The sequence below is a fragment of the Cucumis melo genome, chromosome 11, assembly GCF_025177605.1.
Source record: "Cucumis melo cultivar AY chromosome 11, USDA_Cmelo_AY_1.0, whole genome shotgun sequence".
NCBI classification, from domain to species: Eukaryota; Viridiplantae; Streptophyta; class Magnoliopsida; order Cucurbitales; family Cucurbitaceae; genus Cucumis; species Cucumis melo.
In genome coordinates, this window is record NC_066867.1 from 135814 (window position 1) to 152744 (window position 16931).

The 16931-nt window shown below is 38.2% G+C and overlaps 1 protein-coding gene across 1 annotated transcript; it reads right to left on the bottom strand.

Moving 5' to 3' along the window:
- Positions 1–1159: 1159 nt before the first annotated feature.
- Positions 1160–14195, bottom strand: LOC103499585 (probable glucan 1,3-alpha-glucosidase). Its single transcript, XM_008462604.3, has 6 exons — positions 12544–14195; positions 10741–11014; positions 10529–10664; positions 8928–9138; positions 1882–2088; positions 1160–1681 (listed from the first exon to the last, which is right to left on the bottom strand). The coding sequence occupies exons 1-6, from the start codon at positions 14101–14103 to the stop codon at positions 1316–1318; spliced, it is 2754 nt and encodes a 917-aa protein (XP_008460826.2). The 5' UTR covers positions 14104–14195; the 3' UTR covers positions 1160–1315.
- Between the last annotated feature and the right edge of the window lie 2736 nt (positions 14196–16931).

Genomic DNA, 16931 nt, shown 5'->3' on the forward strand with positions numbered 1-16931 from the left:
AACCATTTTGCAGACCAATCTTTACTCTAATGATAAGTAAAAAGAAATAAAGAAAAAATAGAAAAAAGGTGCAAGGGCAAGGATTGTTGGGCACGTGGGAAGGAGATTTGGTGACTAGGATAGTAAAGGTTGAAGAGCGGTTTCCATTTAAGTGTGTGTGTTATTCTATTCTGGATAAGGGAAATAGAATTATACATCCAAATCCTCGCTCTAATCAAAGACACAATCATCTTATTAAACATTTTAACTTAATTAATATACAGCGCCCAGCAAGAAAGAAAACATCTGAAATAGAAAAAAAATGGTCGTCTTGTTTTGTTTAATTTTTCTTTTCTTGGGGGCGTTGAGTTGAAGGTGACGCCATGGGCATGTTCCTTTCAAAATCCGCAGCCGTTTAATGAAAAGGAAAATAAATGGGTGTGGCAACTGGGGTTCATGCATATCACCAAAAAGCGTCGCAATCAAAGTTGGAAAAAAACGCACATCCAGGTAAAATGAACATGTTTTGCCGCTTTCCAGGAACCTTCTTATAGCCCCTCAATCTTGACTATTGACTCATTAGATCTTAATGCAATAATTGTGGTCTGGGTTTCAATTTTCAAGTTTCAAAACCAATGGGACCTCACTTATTTGGACCATAAACTGAAGCCCGATTCATCAGCTCCAAGCCCAATAAACCCTTCACCTACGTTATATTCTAATTTCAAATTTCCTACTTCCTAACTTAAGGAAACATCTACAAGTAACAAGAATATATTCTTTTTAACAGAATCCACATCACATCATCGATGACTATACTCGTGACCCTGGCACTTGTAGATAGATGAAGTGAATACCTGAGTGCAAGGTACAGTAGAGCCCCCTTTTTGTGTCCCTCTGTTTTGCCCGTTTATCAGAAACCACAGGAACATGCCAACTCCTATATCACCCTAATATGCCATTCAAAGATTCGCAAGAAAGCAGAAATTCAGCGACGTTGGGTGCCTGCTGTTTCCGTACCTTCCGTTTTTTTTTTCTTTTCTTCTACCATGGCGCCACATGTTTCGTTAGTGTATTTTTTCAAATAGTTAATACTCATATAACACAGACCATAGGGAGAAACTTAAACACAACTCTAACGTGTAAACAATCGATCATAAAATGGTAAAAACAACGCATATCAGCAGGAGAGGAGCTTTTAATGTCTTCTTTATCAAATGTCATTAGTTCACGTGTCAGAGGACAACAATTTCAATCATACGATGCAACATAAAAAGTGCATCATTCCTTTCTCACATCTTTCTCCTTTCTACCATATAATGAAAGTTACGAATTCTTACACAATTTTTACTGTCCAATCATCTCTAATCAATAAGTTGGGCTTCCGAATTGTAAGTACTGATGTGCGACGCCCTTTTAGGAAGTGAAGTGGACCAAGCTCAATATCTACCTTTCTATTTTCGGGCTCAACAAGAGCAGATTTTGCTCCGGAGTGTCCTAGCAGTATAATCCTCTCAATAAAACAGTTGGAAGAAAACTTAGTGCTACTAGAAGCTATTGGTCCCACGTTCAATGATGTAAGTTTGCCGTCTGAGAACACAAACCGGCGGTGAATGAATGCCCCTTGCTTAAATTCAAAGCTTTTACCGTCATCAATATAAAGTTCGCCTTCAGCTGCTTGTGAACTATTAAGAGCTACCACCTATAAAAGAGAAAAAAAAAATGTTAAACCACCGAACTTTATATTTAGTCCACGTCCAAAGAGTGAAAAAGAAAAACTTGTGACTCGCAATATACTTCTTCCACCAAAAACACTAGCTGGTTAAATGACGGAAATCTGAAATTTAGGCATTGCCTGTTGGTTGAAGAGTGCTTCTAGGTAAGGTAGCAACAAATACATACCAGAGTGTACGGGTCATTCACCATCTGTGTAGAGCTCCGCCGAAATCGGTCCTTTCTGGGTATTATTGTTCCAGCTTTTTGGAAAGTAGGGATGCTTTCTTCAAAAACCTCTATCTGGTGGGTAACGCCACCCTTATATATAGTTCCAGTTCTAAAATCATACCAAGACTGCTTCCCAGGAAAATACACCGACACTTTTTTAGCTTCCTACAAGTGTGACCAACACCATGACATTGAATGAGAAATCAACTATCAATGAAAACACAACGTGAATAAAACAAAAGTAGAAAAAGCTAAGGTTAAGGGGATATAATAGATTAAAAAATGTTAAAAGAAAGACTAAAATCTAAAAAAATTCACTCTAACTCCTAAATTAAACGATGTGACATCTTAACTTATTAAGTTAAGAATATAATTTGGATTGATTCCTAAAATCAATGCTCCATCACATATGGGTAAACACTTTGGATCGACTTTCAAGGAAGTTGTGCTCGTCAAGAAGGGTGGTTTAGAATAGCCCAAAGAGATGCTTGTTCCTCTATTTTATTAAATTCTCTCTCAGATGGAGGAAGACTAGGATCACATTCTTTGAAGATGTGAGTTCGCTTGATTTTTTGGAATCCTTTCTTTTAGAGATTTGACTTCTTGCTATTTGTTAGGACTCTTCTCCCTGCACTCAGAAAATCCCAAACAACTCTAGAGAAACAGAGATGGTACTCTGTGGATATATATATTGCAATCAAAACGAGATAATGTTCCCAATGTAACTCAAGAACAAAAGAAAATAGGAACAGCAAGGTATTATCAAGGTTAGGTGAAACGACTTTTCAATGTTTTTGTTAGGCTTTCCAAAAAGAAAACTGTAATAACCTAACTTATTGGCAGTAAAACAGAGTATCCTCTGTAGTTTTATTTATTTATAATGCCAAATACAGTCATAAGCTTAAGCAGTAAAGAACATTAAGGAAAAACAATAACAAATAGCATACCAACATATAGTCTACCCTAGGGTAACCTTGGCTACAGCAGCCGCCCTCCCAAGCTTTTTATCAAAATAAAAACCTACCTCCCCAATCCCCAAAAGATGCTATATATAGGCATTATCCAACACTCTCTCTCTCCCTGGGTCCCACACGCACGATCCCCCATTTATTTTCCTTTTCCCACATTCCTGTCCAGCTGAATTACTTTTCTGTCCCTCCTCTTATATGTATGCAATATGGGAGGTCTTACAATACCCCTTGGTTCCACATTCACCTTGTCCTCAAGGTGGAAAGAAGGGAATTGTTGATTCATTTGATAAACTGATTCCCACGTAGCATCACTCTCCTGTAGGCCTTGCCATTTGATTAACCACTCATTAGCCCCTAACTCCTTATTCCAACGGATTCCGAGGACATTTTCTGGCTGAAGCTGTAATTCAAAGTTTTCTGTCAACATGGGGTGCTGTTGCTGAACCACTTGCTGTGCCCCCAGCTTGAGTTTGAGCTGAGAAATGTGGAATACATTGTGTATTGCTGCCTCCGGAGGGAGGTCCAGCCGGTAAGCCACAGCTCCAATTTCTTCAATGATCTTGTAAGACCCATAATATCTAGGAGCCAATTTTTCTGATTTCTTCCGTGCCAAGGAGCGTTGTCTATAAGGTTTTAGTTTGAGATAGACCTCCTCTCCCACCTTTAGCTTAAGCTCCCTTCTCTTTAGATCAGCAAACTTCTTCATGCGATTTTGAGCTAATGTCAAATTTTCCTTCAAGGCACTTAGAGCTGAATCACGTTCTTTCACCAATATTTCCACTTCATTGTTAGTGGTTTTCTGGTCCCCGTAGGATAGCAAAGGGGGAGGGGAACGACCATAAACTGCCTCAAAAGGAGTAGTTTTTGTAGATGCGTGAAAGGTAGTGTTGTACCACAGTTCGGCCCACGGTATGAACTGATCCCACTTGTGTGGCTGCTCATTGCAAAAACATCTCAAGTAAGTCTCCAAGCATTGATTTACTCTTTCAGTTTGTCCATCCGTCTGTGGGTGGAAGGCTGTACTTCTTTTCAGTAAGGTCCCCATGGATGCGAATAGTTCCCTCCAAAAATTGCTGAGGAAGATCTTGTCTCTGTCAGATATGATAGAATTTGGAATTCCATGGCGCCTAACTATCTTGTCAATGAAGGTTAGCGCTACTTGTTTCGCCGAGAAGGGGTGTTTGAGAGTGATGAAGTAGGCATACTTAGTGAGACGATCCACCACCACCATAATTACATTCATTCCTCCTGCCCTAGGCAATCCTTCAATAAAGTCCATTGTCCAATCTTCCAGGATTTTGTTCGGAATGGGTAGGGGTTGAAGAACACCAGCCGGTTTAGTAGCTTCATATTTGTTCCGCTGACAAACTTCACACTGCTCCACGTAATTTTTGATATCATTCTTCATCCCCTGCCAATAAAGTTCCCCACTCATCCTTTTGTACGTTCGTAGGAATCCCGAATGGCCTCCTAGCACTGAATCATGGAATGTGTGCAGCAATCTTGGGATGAGGGAGGAAGTTTGGGGTAGTACAAGTCTTCCTTTGTAGAGTAATCTACCATTCTTCCACTCGAATTTGCCATCCACTTCTTGTTCCTTCTTCAGCTTTGCCACAATTTTCTGTAGCCCTTCATCCTTGTCAACTTCCTCACACACAACACTGATGTCGACAATACCCGAAGTTGTCATCTCATGAAGCTCTATCCTTGGTTCCACTCTTGAGAGAGCATCTGCTGCTTTGTTGAGTTGGCCCGGTTGGTAGAGTATTTCAAAATCATACCCTAGGAGTTTGGTTAGCCATTTCTGGAATTGGGGCTGCACTTCCCTCTGCTCCAGCAGAAACTTCAAAGCCTTCTGGTCTGAGAGTATAGAAAACTTCCTTCCCAACAGGTAATGCCTCCACCTTTGTACAGATAATACCACAGCCATCAATTCTCTTTCATATATGGACTTTGCCTGGCCTCTTTGTGAGAGTTTCTGACTATAAAAAGCTATGGGATGCCCTCTTTGCGATAAAACTGCTCCCAAGCCGCTGCCTGAAGCGTCAGTTTCTATGGTAAAGGGCAAACTCCAATCGGGTAGTGCCAAGACTGGTATAGTTGTCATTGCCACCTTCAGCCTGACGAATGCTGTTTCAGCGTCTTCATTCCATTTAAAAGCATTTTTCTGTAATAGTTTAGTAAGGGGGGTTGCAATGTTGCTGTAACCCTTAACAAACCTTCGGTAATATCCAGTCAGCCCCAGAAATCCTCTTAATTCGGTCACATCTGAAGGTCTTGGCCAATTTACCATACTTCTAATTTTATCTTCATCTGCCTCTACCCCTGCCTTAGATATTTGGTGTCCCAAATATTGGATTTTAGAATGAGCAAACACACATTTCTTGTGATTGGCATAGAGTTGATTATCCCTTAACACAGCAAAAACCATCCCTAGGTGTTTCTCATGTTCAGTGATGTCCCTGCTATATACTAAGATATCATCAAAAAATACCAAAACACAGCGTCTAAGGAAGGGCTTGAAAACCTGATTCATCAGTGATTGAAACGTTGCTGGTGCGTTGGTGAGACCGAAAGGCATCACTAGGAATTCATAATGGCCTTCATGGGTGCGAAACGCTGTCTTCTCTATATCTTCTTCCTTCATTCTAATTTGGTGGTAACCTGATTTGAGGTCCAGTTTAGAGAAAACTGCTGCTCCATATAACTCATCCAATAGTTCTTCAATCACCGGAATAGGAAATTTATCTGAGATTGTAGCTTGATTCAACTTCCGGTAATCAACACAAAAACGCCACCCCCCATCTTTCTTTTTAACCAGGAGAACAGGGCTGGAATATGGGCTTCGGCTTGGGCGGATGACACCATCTTGCAACATTTCAGCTACTAACTTCTCTATCTCCCCTTTTTGGATATGTCCATATTTATATGGTCTTACATTGATCGGCTTTTGGTCGGGTAGTGTCAATATCCTGTGGTCGATATCTCTCTTTGGAGGGAGTCCCTTTGGTGTGGTAAAAATATCTGTGTACTGTTGTAGTAAGAACTGAATCATAGGGATATTCGCTTCATCTCCTTCCTCTTTCTCATCAGTCTTGTAAGTATCATCAGTTTCTACTTCCATGTTTGCCCACTCCAATAGAAATCCTTGATCCTCCTCTTGCCATGTCTTTTCCAATGTCCTTAGTGAACATTCGGCCCTGATGAGGGAAGGATCTCCTTTCAATACGATCTGTCTACCTCCGTTCCAAAAGCTCATCGTCAAGGAAGGCCAGTGGATCTTCATAGTACCTGTGGTGTCCAGCCACTGCATTCCTAAGACAGCATCAACCGAGCCCAGTTCTACCGCTAGGAAATCTGCTATGATGGTAATTTCGTCAAGCTTCACTTCCACTCTTCGACATATCCCCTTTCCCCTACAGCGTGTTCCATTTCCTATGGTATAACTGAACGGAGTGTGTGGATCCAATCCCAGCTTTAAATCTACTGCCAAGGATTGATGGATGAAATTATGGGTTGCCCCACTATCAATTAGTACCACTATCTCCTTCTGCCTTATCCATCCCTTAAGTTTCATCGTTCCTTTTGAGGAAAGGCGAGTCATGGTCTTCAGTTCAATTGCAGCCTCATCGGTAAGTTCCAAAGTCTTCAGCTCTACGGTTCCCTCGATTACTTCCTCTTGGCTGTCTCCTTCTTCATCCTCTTCTTCTTCATTCATGATGAAGAACATCAGTTCTCTTTTCTCCTTGGTTTTGCATCGGTGACCAGGAGAATACTTATCATTGCATCTGAAGCACAATCCCCGGTCTAGTCTTGCTCTAAACTCTGCATCCGACAGCCTTTTCACCGGTGGTTCCCCTTTCTTGAAGTTACCTTTAATAGGTATGGTGATCTGTTTCATTTGGAAATCGGTCTTCCTTGGTGGTGGCTTATCCACATCTCCCAGCTTCTTGACCTTAGATGATCCTCCTACCTCCCAATCTGTCATTCCTAACTCCATTTTGGACAGCTTTAAAGCGAGGTTCCGATCATTTACTAGCTGTGCTTCCCTCATACAATCCTCAAGTGTTTGGGGATGCCTACTGATTACCTCCGCTTGTAGGGAAGGTTCTAAACCAGTGACAAACGCATCAACCAACACACTTTCTGCCATGTAGGGTAGTGGGGCTGAATAGGTCACGAATTTTTTGACATATTCATTATAGGATCCTTCTTGTTGAATCCTAATCAATCTTGCTCCCAAGCTCTTTTGTCCCGAGTCTCGAAAAAACTCAAACATTCTACTCTTCAAATCCTCCCATGACTCCACCTTCTTCCTATTATGACTCCAACGGTACCAATCCACCTCATCTTGGCCAAAACTTACCACAGCTACCTTGACTTTTTCACTCTCAGGCAGGTTGTTTATTTCAAAAAAATGTTCAGCTCTGTACACCCATGACTCAGGGTTTTCTCCAAGGAACATCGGCATCTCCAGTTTTTTGTACTTGTTCCGGTCAGTTACTGTTCCATTGATCTCTGTTATCGGCTCGGTTTCATCCATCTTCCCCTTTAACTTCATCACTGAACCGTCTGATGTGGTTCCTGTCTCTTCTTTTTTTTTGTAACTATGATTTTCCTTCATTTCGTCAGCCAATCGTTCTACAGCCTTCTTCATTTCCAGCAGCATTTCTTTCATACTCAGGAGCTCCTTTTCAGTACCCTCCACTCTCTCTTCCATCTGTCTTTGAGCCATTTGTCTCGTGATCACCCCCAGTTCTAGAGGCTCTGATACCAAATGTTAGGCTTTCCAAAAAGAAAACTGTAATAACCTAACTTATTGGCAGTAAAACAGAGTATCCTCTGTAGTTTTATTTATTTATAATGCCAAATACAGTCATAAGCTTAAGCAGTAAAGAACATTAAGGAAAAACAATAACAAATAGCATACCAACATATAGTCTACCCTAGGGTAACCTTGGCTACAGCAGCCGCCCTCCCAAGCTTTTTATCAAAATAAAAACCTACCTCCCCAATCCCCAAAAGATGCTATATATAGGCATTATCCAACACTCTCTCTCTCCCTGGGTCCCACACGCACGATCCCCCATTTATTTTCCTTTTCCCACATTCCTGTCCAGCTGAATTACTTTTCTGTCCCTCCTCTTATATGTATGCAATATGGGAGGTCTTACAGTTTTATCCTCCCCGACTCTTCAAGCTATCTCGTTTCTGAATATGTTAGACCTCCAATCAAGTTAGTTTACCAAAGAAGAAATAAGCTACAACAGAATTAGTTAGGAAAGCAGTTAACAGATTAGTTAGAAATTAGTTAGAAAACACAAGTTAAATGTGTTAAGAAAATGTGTATAAATAGGGGAGTAATGATAGAAGAAGATCATCAGAAATTTAGTGAAGAAGTTGTACTTGATTCTTGAGAAGCAAGATCAAGAGCTTGTGGCAGAATTGATACCTCATCAATTCTGTGTGTTTGTTACTGATTCTAATAAAAGAAGAGTTCATTCAACTTACTTGGCCGGAGTTCTATCAGAATATTAGCCATCACTAAAGGAGGCAAAGGAAACAAAATAAATGCAAGAGACAGAGTGAATTAGGGTTTTTTGTGGAACAAGAACAGAAATGATGTTGGCTAAGATAGATAAATGGAGAGAGAAGAAGACATGATAGGAAAGTAAGAAAGGGATCCATGAGAAGTATATATATTTAAAATAAAACTTGCCCACCACATAAAAACAACCACATTAGATGTACCACTTGAGTGCTTAACTTTCTCAATCACTAGATCATCCATAGCACTAAAAGAGCAGTGTGTAGGGACCAATTTAAACCATTTCTCAAAGCTTAAATATACCTTTTTTTTCCTAAAATTAAGGGAATAAAGTAAAACACGTTTCAAGTCAGATGTTCCAAGAACCCTCATCTAAAGCTTTAAGAAGGTAAACATGTATCTTTTTTCTCACTATCTGTTGTTAAAAGAATTGCCCAGGTAATTGATATTGTTTCGTGAATTTCTTTTTTAAAAAGAGAAATTACCTTGGTATATATTCCTTGGACCAAAAGAGCGCTCCCAACCATAAAAGCTTCATCATTTTTAAATGTAACTTCATCAGATGGAAATTCCATCCACAATGGACGTATAACAGGAATACCACTCGTATTTGCTTCTCGAAATAGGGTATAGAAATATGGTAGCAACATGTACCGAACGCGTATAGCATCTCTCATTAATTCTGTATTCCGTTCCCTGCAACAATGCAAGACAAATAACACATGTTGTCAAACACAAAACCATTATTTCTACCACTACTTAGTTTCTTCTGTTTTTATACATCTTTTAAAAATTAGAAAGGGCAAATATTGAATATAGAATTGATAATAGAGCAGATACGGTTGATTCCATATTTTACAACATAAACTTTCTGCATTGCAAATAAACGTTTAGTATTGATGTCACAACCATAGCTTGATATGTTCAAGTAAAAACTTAGGTGCCAACTGTACTAGTTAAATCATAACCATGACTATGACACAAACTCCAACAAAATTAGCAAAATCGATGGAGCTGTGGACAGGGTGTTTAAATTGAAGAAGCCATGGTGTTGCATCTTTGTGGAGGCAACTAAGGACTTTGATGGTATGCCCTGGAGTCCCAATTTATCTCATACAATTTGGAACCAGTTCCTTGAAGAGTTCGGTCTTGACTTGGCTAGGCATAGGGGCAGCAAAAAGATGGTTGAAGAGTTCCTTCACCATCCTCCAACTTTGCAAGAAAGGAAAATTTTCTTGGAAGCAAGGGGTGCATTATCTTGAGGGGGCTTTAGGGAGAGACGAACAATAGAATTTCAAGAGGGATTAAGAGATCTCTAAGCGATATTCTGTCTATTAAACAAGATTAAGTTTCATCTCAAAATCAATTGGCTATAGAGTAGTCTTTGGTCCTCTATCTTAGTCCTTGATTTTTCCTACGTCAGATCTTCAACATGTCCCTTCAAGATGGTGCTTCTTTGGGCTTAACATTCTTGGACTTGATCCCAATTTTTGTTGTTGGATCAAATACTCGTTTAGGCTACATGGAATTTAATACCATATTATATATCATAGGGTTCCACCTCAAAACCAATTGCTATGAGAGGAATAACCAATCTATCTAATTAAAATAGTGAGATCTCTTGATTTTTTCAGAGTATCCTCTACAATATATATGTATCTGTAGACTTAGGCAGAACTTTTTTGTAATTACTAATTGAGTCTAATTTTAATGGATTGGAGTCCTTTCTTGTGTTTTACCTCTTTTTGTGGTATATATACACATATATTCCCTCTTATTCTTCTGTTTTTCCACAACAGAGTTTGATTAATCATCAATAACAAAGTAGCAAAATCAAGTAGATTACTCCAAAACTTGAAATGAACAAACGGATGAAACTCTTGCAAACAGATAAGTTTTGTGATGGTTGACGAGATGGAAGATCAGTTAAGAATGTTGTCAATAGGTTCCTTAATTATGTATCTTTTTCAATATTTTATTTTACTTTTCTTTCTTCTTTTTTTTTTTTTTTTTGAAAAGGAGTCAATATTTTATTTTACTAATAAGAAATAGAATATGAAAGCATAAGGGGCACAAGATATCCTACCCAAATAACCAAGGTTCTCTCCTTTTGGTGTCATGGTGAGCATGGCCTCTAAAGAAGGGATAAAAGGCACCTAGCTGAAACCAACGCACTAACAGCTCAGTCTCAGGATTTCCGAAAAAACCACCAACATCAGCACCTGTTCAAACAACTTAGCCATAACTATCAAAGCGATATGACTTATAGTTCAAACATCCAACAGAGGAAATCCTTACCAGAGAATGACACTCCAGTAAGTCCAAGAGTCAAAACCATTGGAACAGAGACCCTGAGAAAATCCCAATCAGCTGAGCTATCTCCTGTCCATACTGTTCCATATTTTTGGGTTCCAGCAAAAGCTGCTCGTGAGAGCACAAAAGGTCTATCATTTCCATCACCCCGCTTAACTAACCCCTCTGCAGTGGCCATATGAAAGTAGTATCCATAGGCATTATGTAATTCTCGATGTTCTACGCCTCCATGATGTAGAGCATTTCGAGGCATTGTACCCTACATAGAGACATCAGTCAACAAAACATTATAGCAGAAGACCACAACCTGTTCCGAACTACTTTTTTAATACAAAACAATTTATTTAATATGATAAATGAGCCATAGATATGATAAGTAACAAATTACAACAAAGTAGACATTATTGAATACGAACTTGAAGGAAAAAAAGTCTGGTGCCTTGAGATTGCTAGGCCAGAAAGTATTCTCAAAAACTGTCTTCAGTTTTCAACAATATCACGAAAAAAAAAATCCTCATACTTCTTTCCAGGAAGCACAAGCACCAAAAGGAAAACCCAGGCTGATGGGTTAAAAAATGACCTTCAACTCATTAAAACCCACCAATGGAAATATTTCAACTCATGAAGGAAGCAACATCCCTAGCAAAACAGGCAGAGAACTTGATGTAATACCAAATTCTGTTATTTATTTGAATGAAGATCTTATCTCTCAATGTTAGAGATCTTTATTTATTGAGGAAAACGTAAAACAAGTTAGTTATTTAGTAACTAACTAAGTAGTTCTAACAAACTATAACAGTAAACTAGAAAGACAATAGGCTATAGTTGTTTAAGCTGTTTGAATTACATCAGAACTTTCATAGTTCAAATGCAATTGTATAAGCGCTGGCAAAGAAAATATCAGCGCTTTAAAAGCACCATACGCATGGCAAGGTTACTTACCCTATCATCAAAGCTAAACAACTACCTTACTACCTACCAATTAATCTATTAAGGACTAGGCTCCCACCCTAGGTTACTCCTCATCTCAAAACTAAATCTTTTGATCCATATAGGCATCCCTTTATGCAGTTGACCCATCTCCTTCCTAACCACTTCTTTAACATTGCTCGTAACCCAATCAACCATACTGTAGATATCAATTTTCAGCACCTATCCTCAAAGTCCCCTTCCTACATTCTTCCACTAATTAATTTGCAACTAGAATAATACGCGGCCCCCTCTAAAAAAAGCATTTTGACTTCGATATTGTAGAAGTTAATATCCAAAATTCTTATAAAAAAAAGAAGTTAATATCCAATTTAAACTTCCTGACAAGTTTCTTCCACTGCTCTGATACCAATATGATGTAATCAAAGTACTGAAAATGTTTTATTATTCAATTGACCTCTCTAAGATAACTCAGTATACGCTAAAACAGAGACCAAGCCTTACAACACTTCGGTAACAAGGTTTATGCATGCCCCTAAAGGAACAAAACATTAAAACTAAACTACATAAAAATCCTAATGCGTCTAAAATTTCTCACTTTCACCACATTCTCTTCTATTTACTTTTTGGTTTTGAATAGATTATATATTATCATTGAAAAAATAATAATATTAAATAGGAGGCTCTAAATCCTAAGCCAAGCCCTTTATAGCCGAGCATGTGATGTGAGTACACGATTAAGGCATGCCAGTGATGCATACACTGACTACATTTAAGGAATCAAACATGCTAGACACTAGAATTGCCCCCAATAATACGTTAGACCAAGGAATAAATGTAGACAATTCAATAAAATACCTCTGGACCACTGAAAACAGAAGGCTCGTTCATATCATTCCATATATACAAGGACGGGGTAGAGCCAACATAGTTTTGGAAAGAAAACTTCTCTCCCCACCATGACCTAACCTCTGGACTTAATGCGTCCAGGTAAGATGATGAACCTGGCCAGCACCACCCATCATAATCATTTCCGGCAGCATCCTTGACATAATATCCATTCTTGCTTGCTTCCTTATGCAATGTAAAAGAATCCTCCCGCTTGACATGTGGATCCACTACGGTAACCATGCGCCTTCCTTTGGCAGCCAACTTCTTTTGCATCTCTTCCGGATTGGGAAAAAGCGCCCTGTCCCATGTCATATACCTTTTCCCATCTGTGTGGTCGATATCAAGCCACAAGACATCGTAGGGAATATCATGTTCATCAAATTTAGAATCAACATGTGCAACATCCTCTTCATCCCTATAATTCCACCTACATTGATGATATGCTGTTGCAAAGAGCTGGGGCATTGCTGAAGTCCCCGTCACACTGGTGTACTGGCGAACAACATCCTTAGGCCCTGGACCGACAAAAAAGAACGTATCCACGATGCCTGCCTCACTCATCCAAAAGGTATCGATACTACTTTGAGATGAAGGAAGAGAAATCCCAGATTCAGCATCCCAGCCAGATCCAAGAACATCAATTTGCATTTCAGCAGCATTCAACCAAAAAAACCCAGAAGTCCCCCGCAATTTCCCGTGTGAAATCATGAAGGGGATTGACCCGTAAAGCCCAAACGGAGAGTCGTTAAGATATTCGAAAACATCCAAATTGAACAGCCTGTAAGGTTCTGACTCCTCGACGTCGGGACCTCTGGTGGGCTTTAGAGCGAGACTAGTTGCATGCTCCGGTATTCCATAAACAAAATCAGCATCATAAAACGAAACGTCGAAACTAATGGATTGGGGACCGTACGGTCTGGTATCAGTATGTCCTCTGAACTTCTCCTCCCAGTCCTCTCCTTCGTTCTTAACCCTCAATTGCTCGAAATCGAATAACCCATGAGAATTTAAAGACAAGACGCGTTTACCCGACTTCTCCCGCACGAAGACCTCGAACGGATCCTGGCGAAGAACTGCCTCGTAATCGTCGGACAAGTAGACGATCGAAGAGGGGCGTAAATCAGATCCGATTGTCTCGGTTGAAATTCGCTGCAACCAAAGCTTTTTGCTCAAAAACTCATCGACAATCACATCGGGTAACTGGAATCGCTTTTTGGGTGGACCAAGAGAAGGATCCTCATCGATCCTGAGGCGCACAACTCCGTCTTGATACACGGAAAGAGCAAGTAACAACGGCTTGGATGGATGATCTGGGTCCTGATTCCTAGGGAGGAGCTTAGCAGTGAGGTCCCCATCGTTAATAGAAACATCGTGAGCAACAAGAGAGCAGGATCCGGGCTTAAAGGCGCGGGCTCGCTTGCAGAAGGGAGTCTGGTTACAGTTTCTGAACTCGTCCTTCTTCCATGGGAGGACAAATGTCAAGTGCGGAGCCAAGAGGAGTAGAAGAAGAAGGTAAGGAGCTCTCATGTTAGCTTCGTCAGATGAAACGAAAATGGAAACGGTGAAAAATCGAGGTAGGGTTTTGACGATTCATTTGGGTGATACATTTAAAATATATGGATTTTGGAGGCTAAATGTAGAAAATATGGAATTGGGGGTCATTTTACAAAATAGCCAAACCAAAAAGATGAAAAGTTGCCCAAAATAGGATAAATTTGAGGGTATTAAAGAGTTAAGGGATCAAATTTTAAAAAGATGTATGTTGGGACATATGGACATGGGAAATATCCAAATTATTCTTTAATTGAATAGCTTTGAACGATTACTTATAATAGCTTGAGGATTATAATAGTTTGGATATTACAATAATCTGGATTATAATAGTCTACATTTGTAGTGCATACTATAATTCGTATTATTATAAGTTGTGTTTGGGTGTATACTACTATAACCTAGGTTTTTTACTACTATTTTTTTACAAATATATAATGTACATGCAATACATATTTTTCTTAAATTTATTTTATCATGATATTTATTTAATAAATTTAGCCTCGATCTTGATTGTTCACAATTCATGCATATATACGGTATATCAAATGAAAAAAATTTCTTAATTATGACGTTCATATCATACATGCTCCTGCTTTTTCATTAATATTTTTTTCCATGCATATATATTTTCTAAGGGTGTAAGAATAATCCAACAACAAATACTACTCAACCCATATTATATGGGATGGGTTAGTTTAAAATGTGGGTTGGGTTGAGAATGAAAAATCGGGTCAACTATATATTTCTATAATTTTATTTTTTAATAAAATATAAAGATGTAATTGTTTTTTTTAACAAATCAAGTGTCGCTCCTCACCCTCGTCTCCCTTCTTTGCGTGTGATACTTCTTCTTCTTCGATCTCCTCGAGTCTTCATCTCCTCATCTGATATTTCCTTCTTCTTCTCCTTATTCTTATCTGATCTCCTTGTCTCCCTCCTCTATGCATGTCATCCCTCTTGTCGTTTCAGGTTCTTTGTTGTTCGAACGAATACATGGAGAAGACAAAATATATATATATAATTTGATAACCGAACCTATATTTTATATGGGTTGGGTTGGATTGAAATCTTAATTCGAGTTATTTAGGTTGGGAACTTACCTAACCCGAAAATATGGGTTCGTTTGAGAATGTATTCCAACCCAACCTTTTTACACCCCTAATATTTTTCATGAAATACAAAATTTGTCTCTAAATTATTTAATTTAATTTTCTTAATTATGATGCTATAATCATAAGTTTAGCTTGAATCGTGATTTTTCTTTACTTTATTTTTTGCCTACACATAGTAATGAAAAACATATAATTACAAACTGATATTATTAAAAAAAAATTACTTGGGATCCTTAGTCAATTAATTTTGTACCAATCTCCACAAAAGTCATTTTCTCATTGCTTTAGGTTATAGTGCTCGATACTACTATTTGTTACTTAGGTAATAAAGCAAGACAAGACATTTCCAATACCTATTTATCTTAACATTAATTCATTAATATATATAAGCTTTCTAGCAAAATCTTTTACAATAGATTAACAAATAAACATAAAAACAAATGAAAGAGATGAAGAAGACGATAGGAAATAGACGAAGTTTGAAAAGGGATTAAGGGGGATTTCGTGAAGGATTGCAGTCGAATGAGGGGGGTGAGAGACTAGCTATGGGGGGATTGAGAAGGACTATGGACACCCTAATCCCAGAGTTTCCATAATTCGAACCCCAAATAAGAAGTGAGCTATTATAGTCGACTTCATTCTTAGTTACACTGTACAGATGACCTTAAACAGGCCCTTAAAGATTAAAACCAGACAACTGTATACGCCATGCAGGTGACCTCTCACATGCGACTCCATTTGCACAGACAACGGCGCACTATCAGACGACAGTGACGATGACTTGGGCACAATGGCGAGTTCCATTCTTGGGATTTTGGTGGTGGGTTTGTGTGGATGGATGCCATCTGTAGTTCCACTCTGGTTCATGAATCATTTTTTTTAGTTTTTCCTCCAGATTCTTGCCCATACTTAAAATATTTATTAATTAATTTTAAAACATAGGTAAACGATGTACAAAATGGATTTGGGTGATTTACATGGAATGAATTTTGGGAGATTTTTTTAACATTTGAGTTTACTGTTTTTCTAGAGTATTCAGTTTTGATGTTTTTTTTTCTTATTTAGGTTCATGAAAGTGTTTTTTAAAAAACAACCAAAGGATAAAATATTAAAAATACAAAAATGATAAGTGATTAATTGTTGCTAGACGATCGTTTGACTATTCTTTATTTTACCATTGTTTACTTTTGATTATTTATATTTGACTATCTTTTTTACACGATTATTTATATTTAATCGTTCAAATTTGGTAACGATTTCTTTAATTTGGACTCTTATCCAGTATTCCAATTATTTTTCACTGTTTTTTATATTTGAAAAAAAAATCTTAAAAGAGGAGAAAGAGAAGATGAAAAGGAAAAAGAAGTGCAAACAGAAAATTTTTAAAAAATCATAGAAGAAGAAAAAAAAAATATAAGAGAGAAGAGAATAAAGAAGACAAAAAAGAAAGAGCAAATATGCAATATTTTAAAAAAAATGGCTAGCTTCGTGACTTTTTTTGCGCAGACATAAATATTTTTTTGATTTGTTATATTTATGAAAATTAACCTCTATATATAATCCATTGGCTTCGAGGATAGGATACTTCCATTTTTTTTCCTTTGCTTATTGAGAATATTTTTCTCAATTTCTTCGATAACTAAGGTTGCTCATCAGATAATGCTATTTTTTTTGCTAGAGTGCTCAACA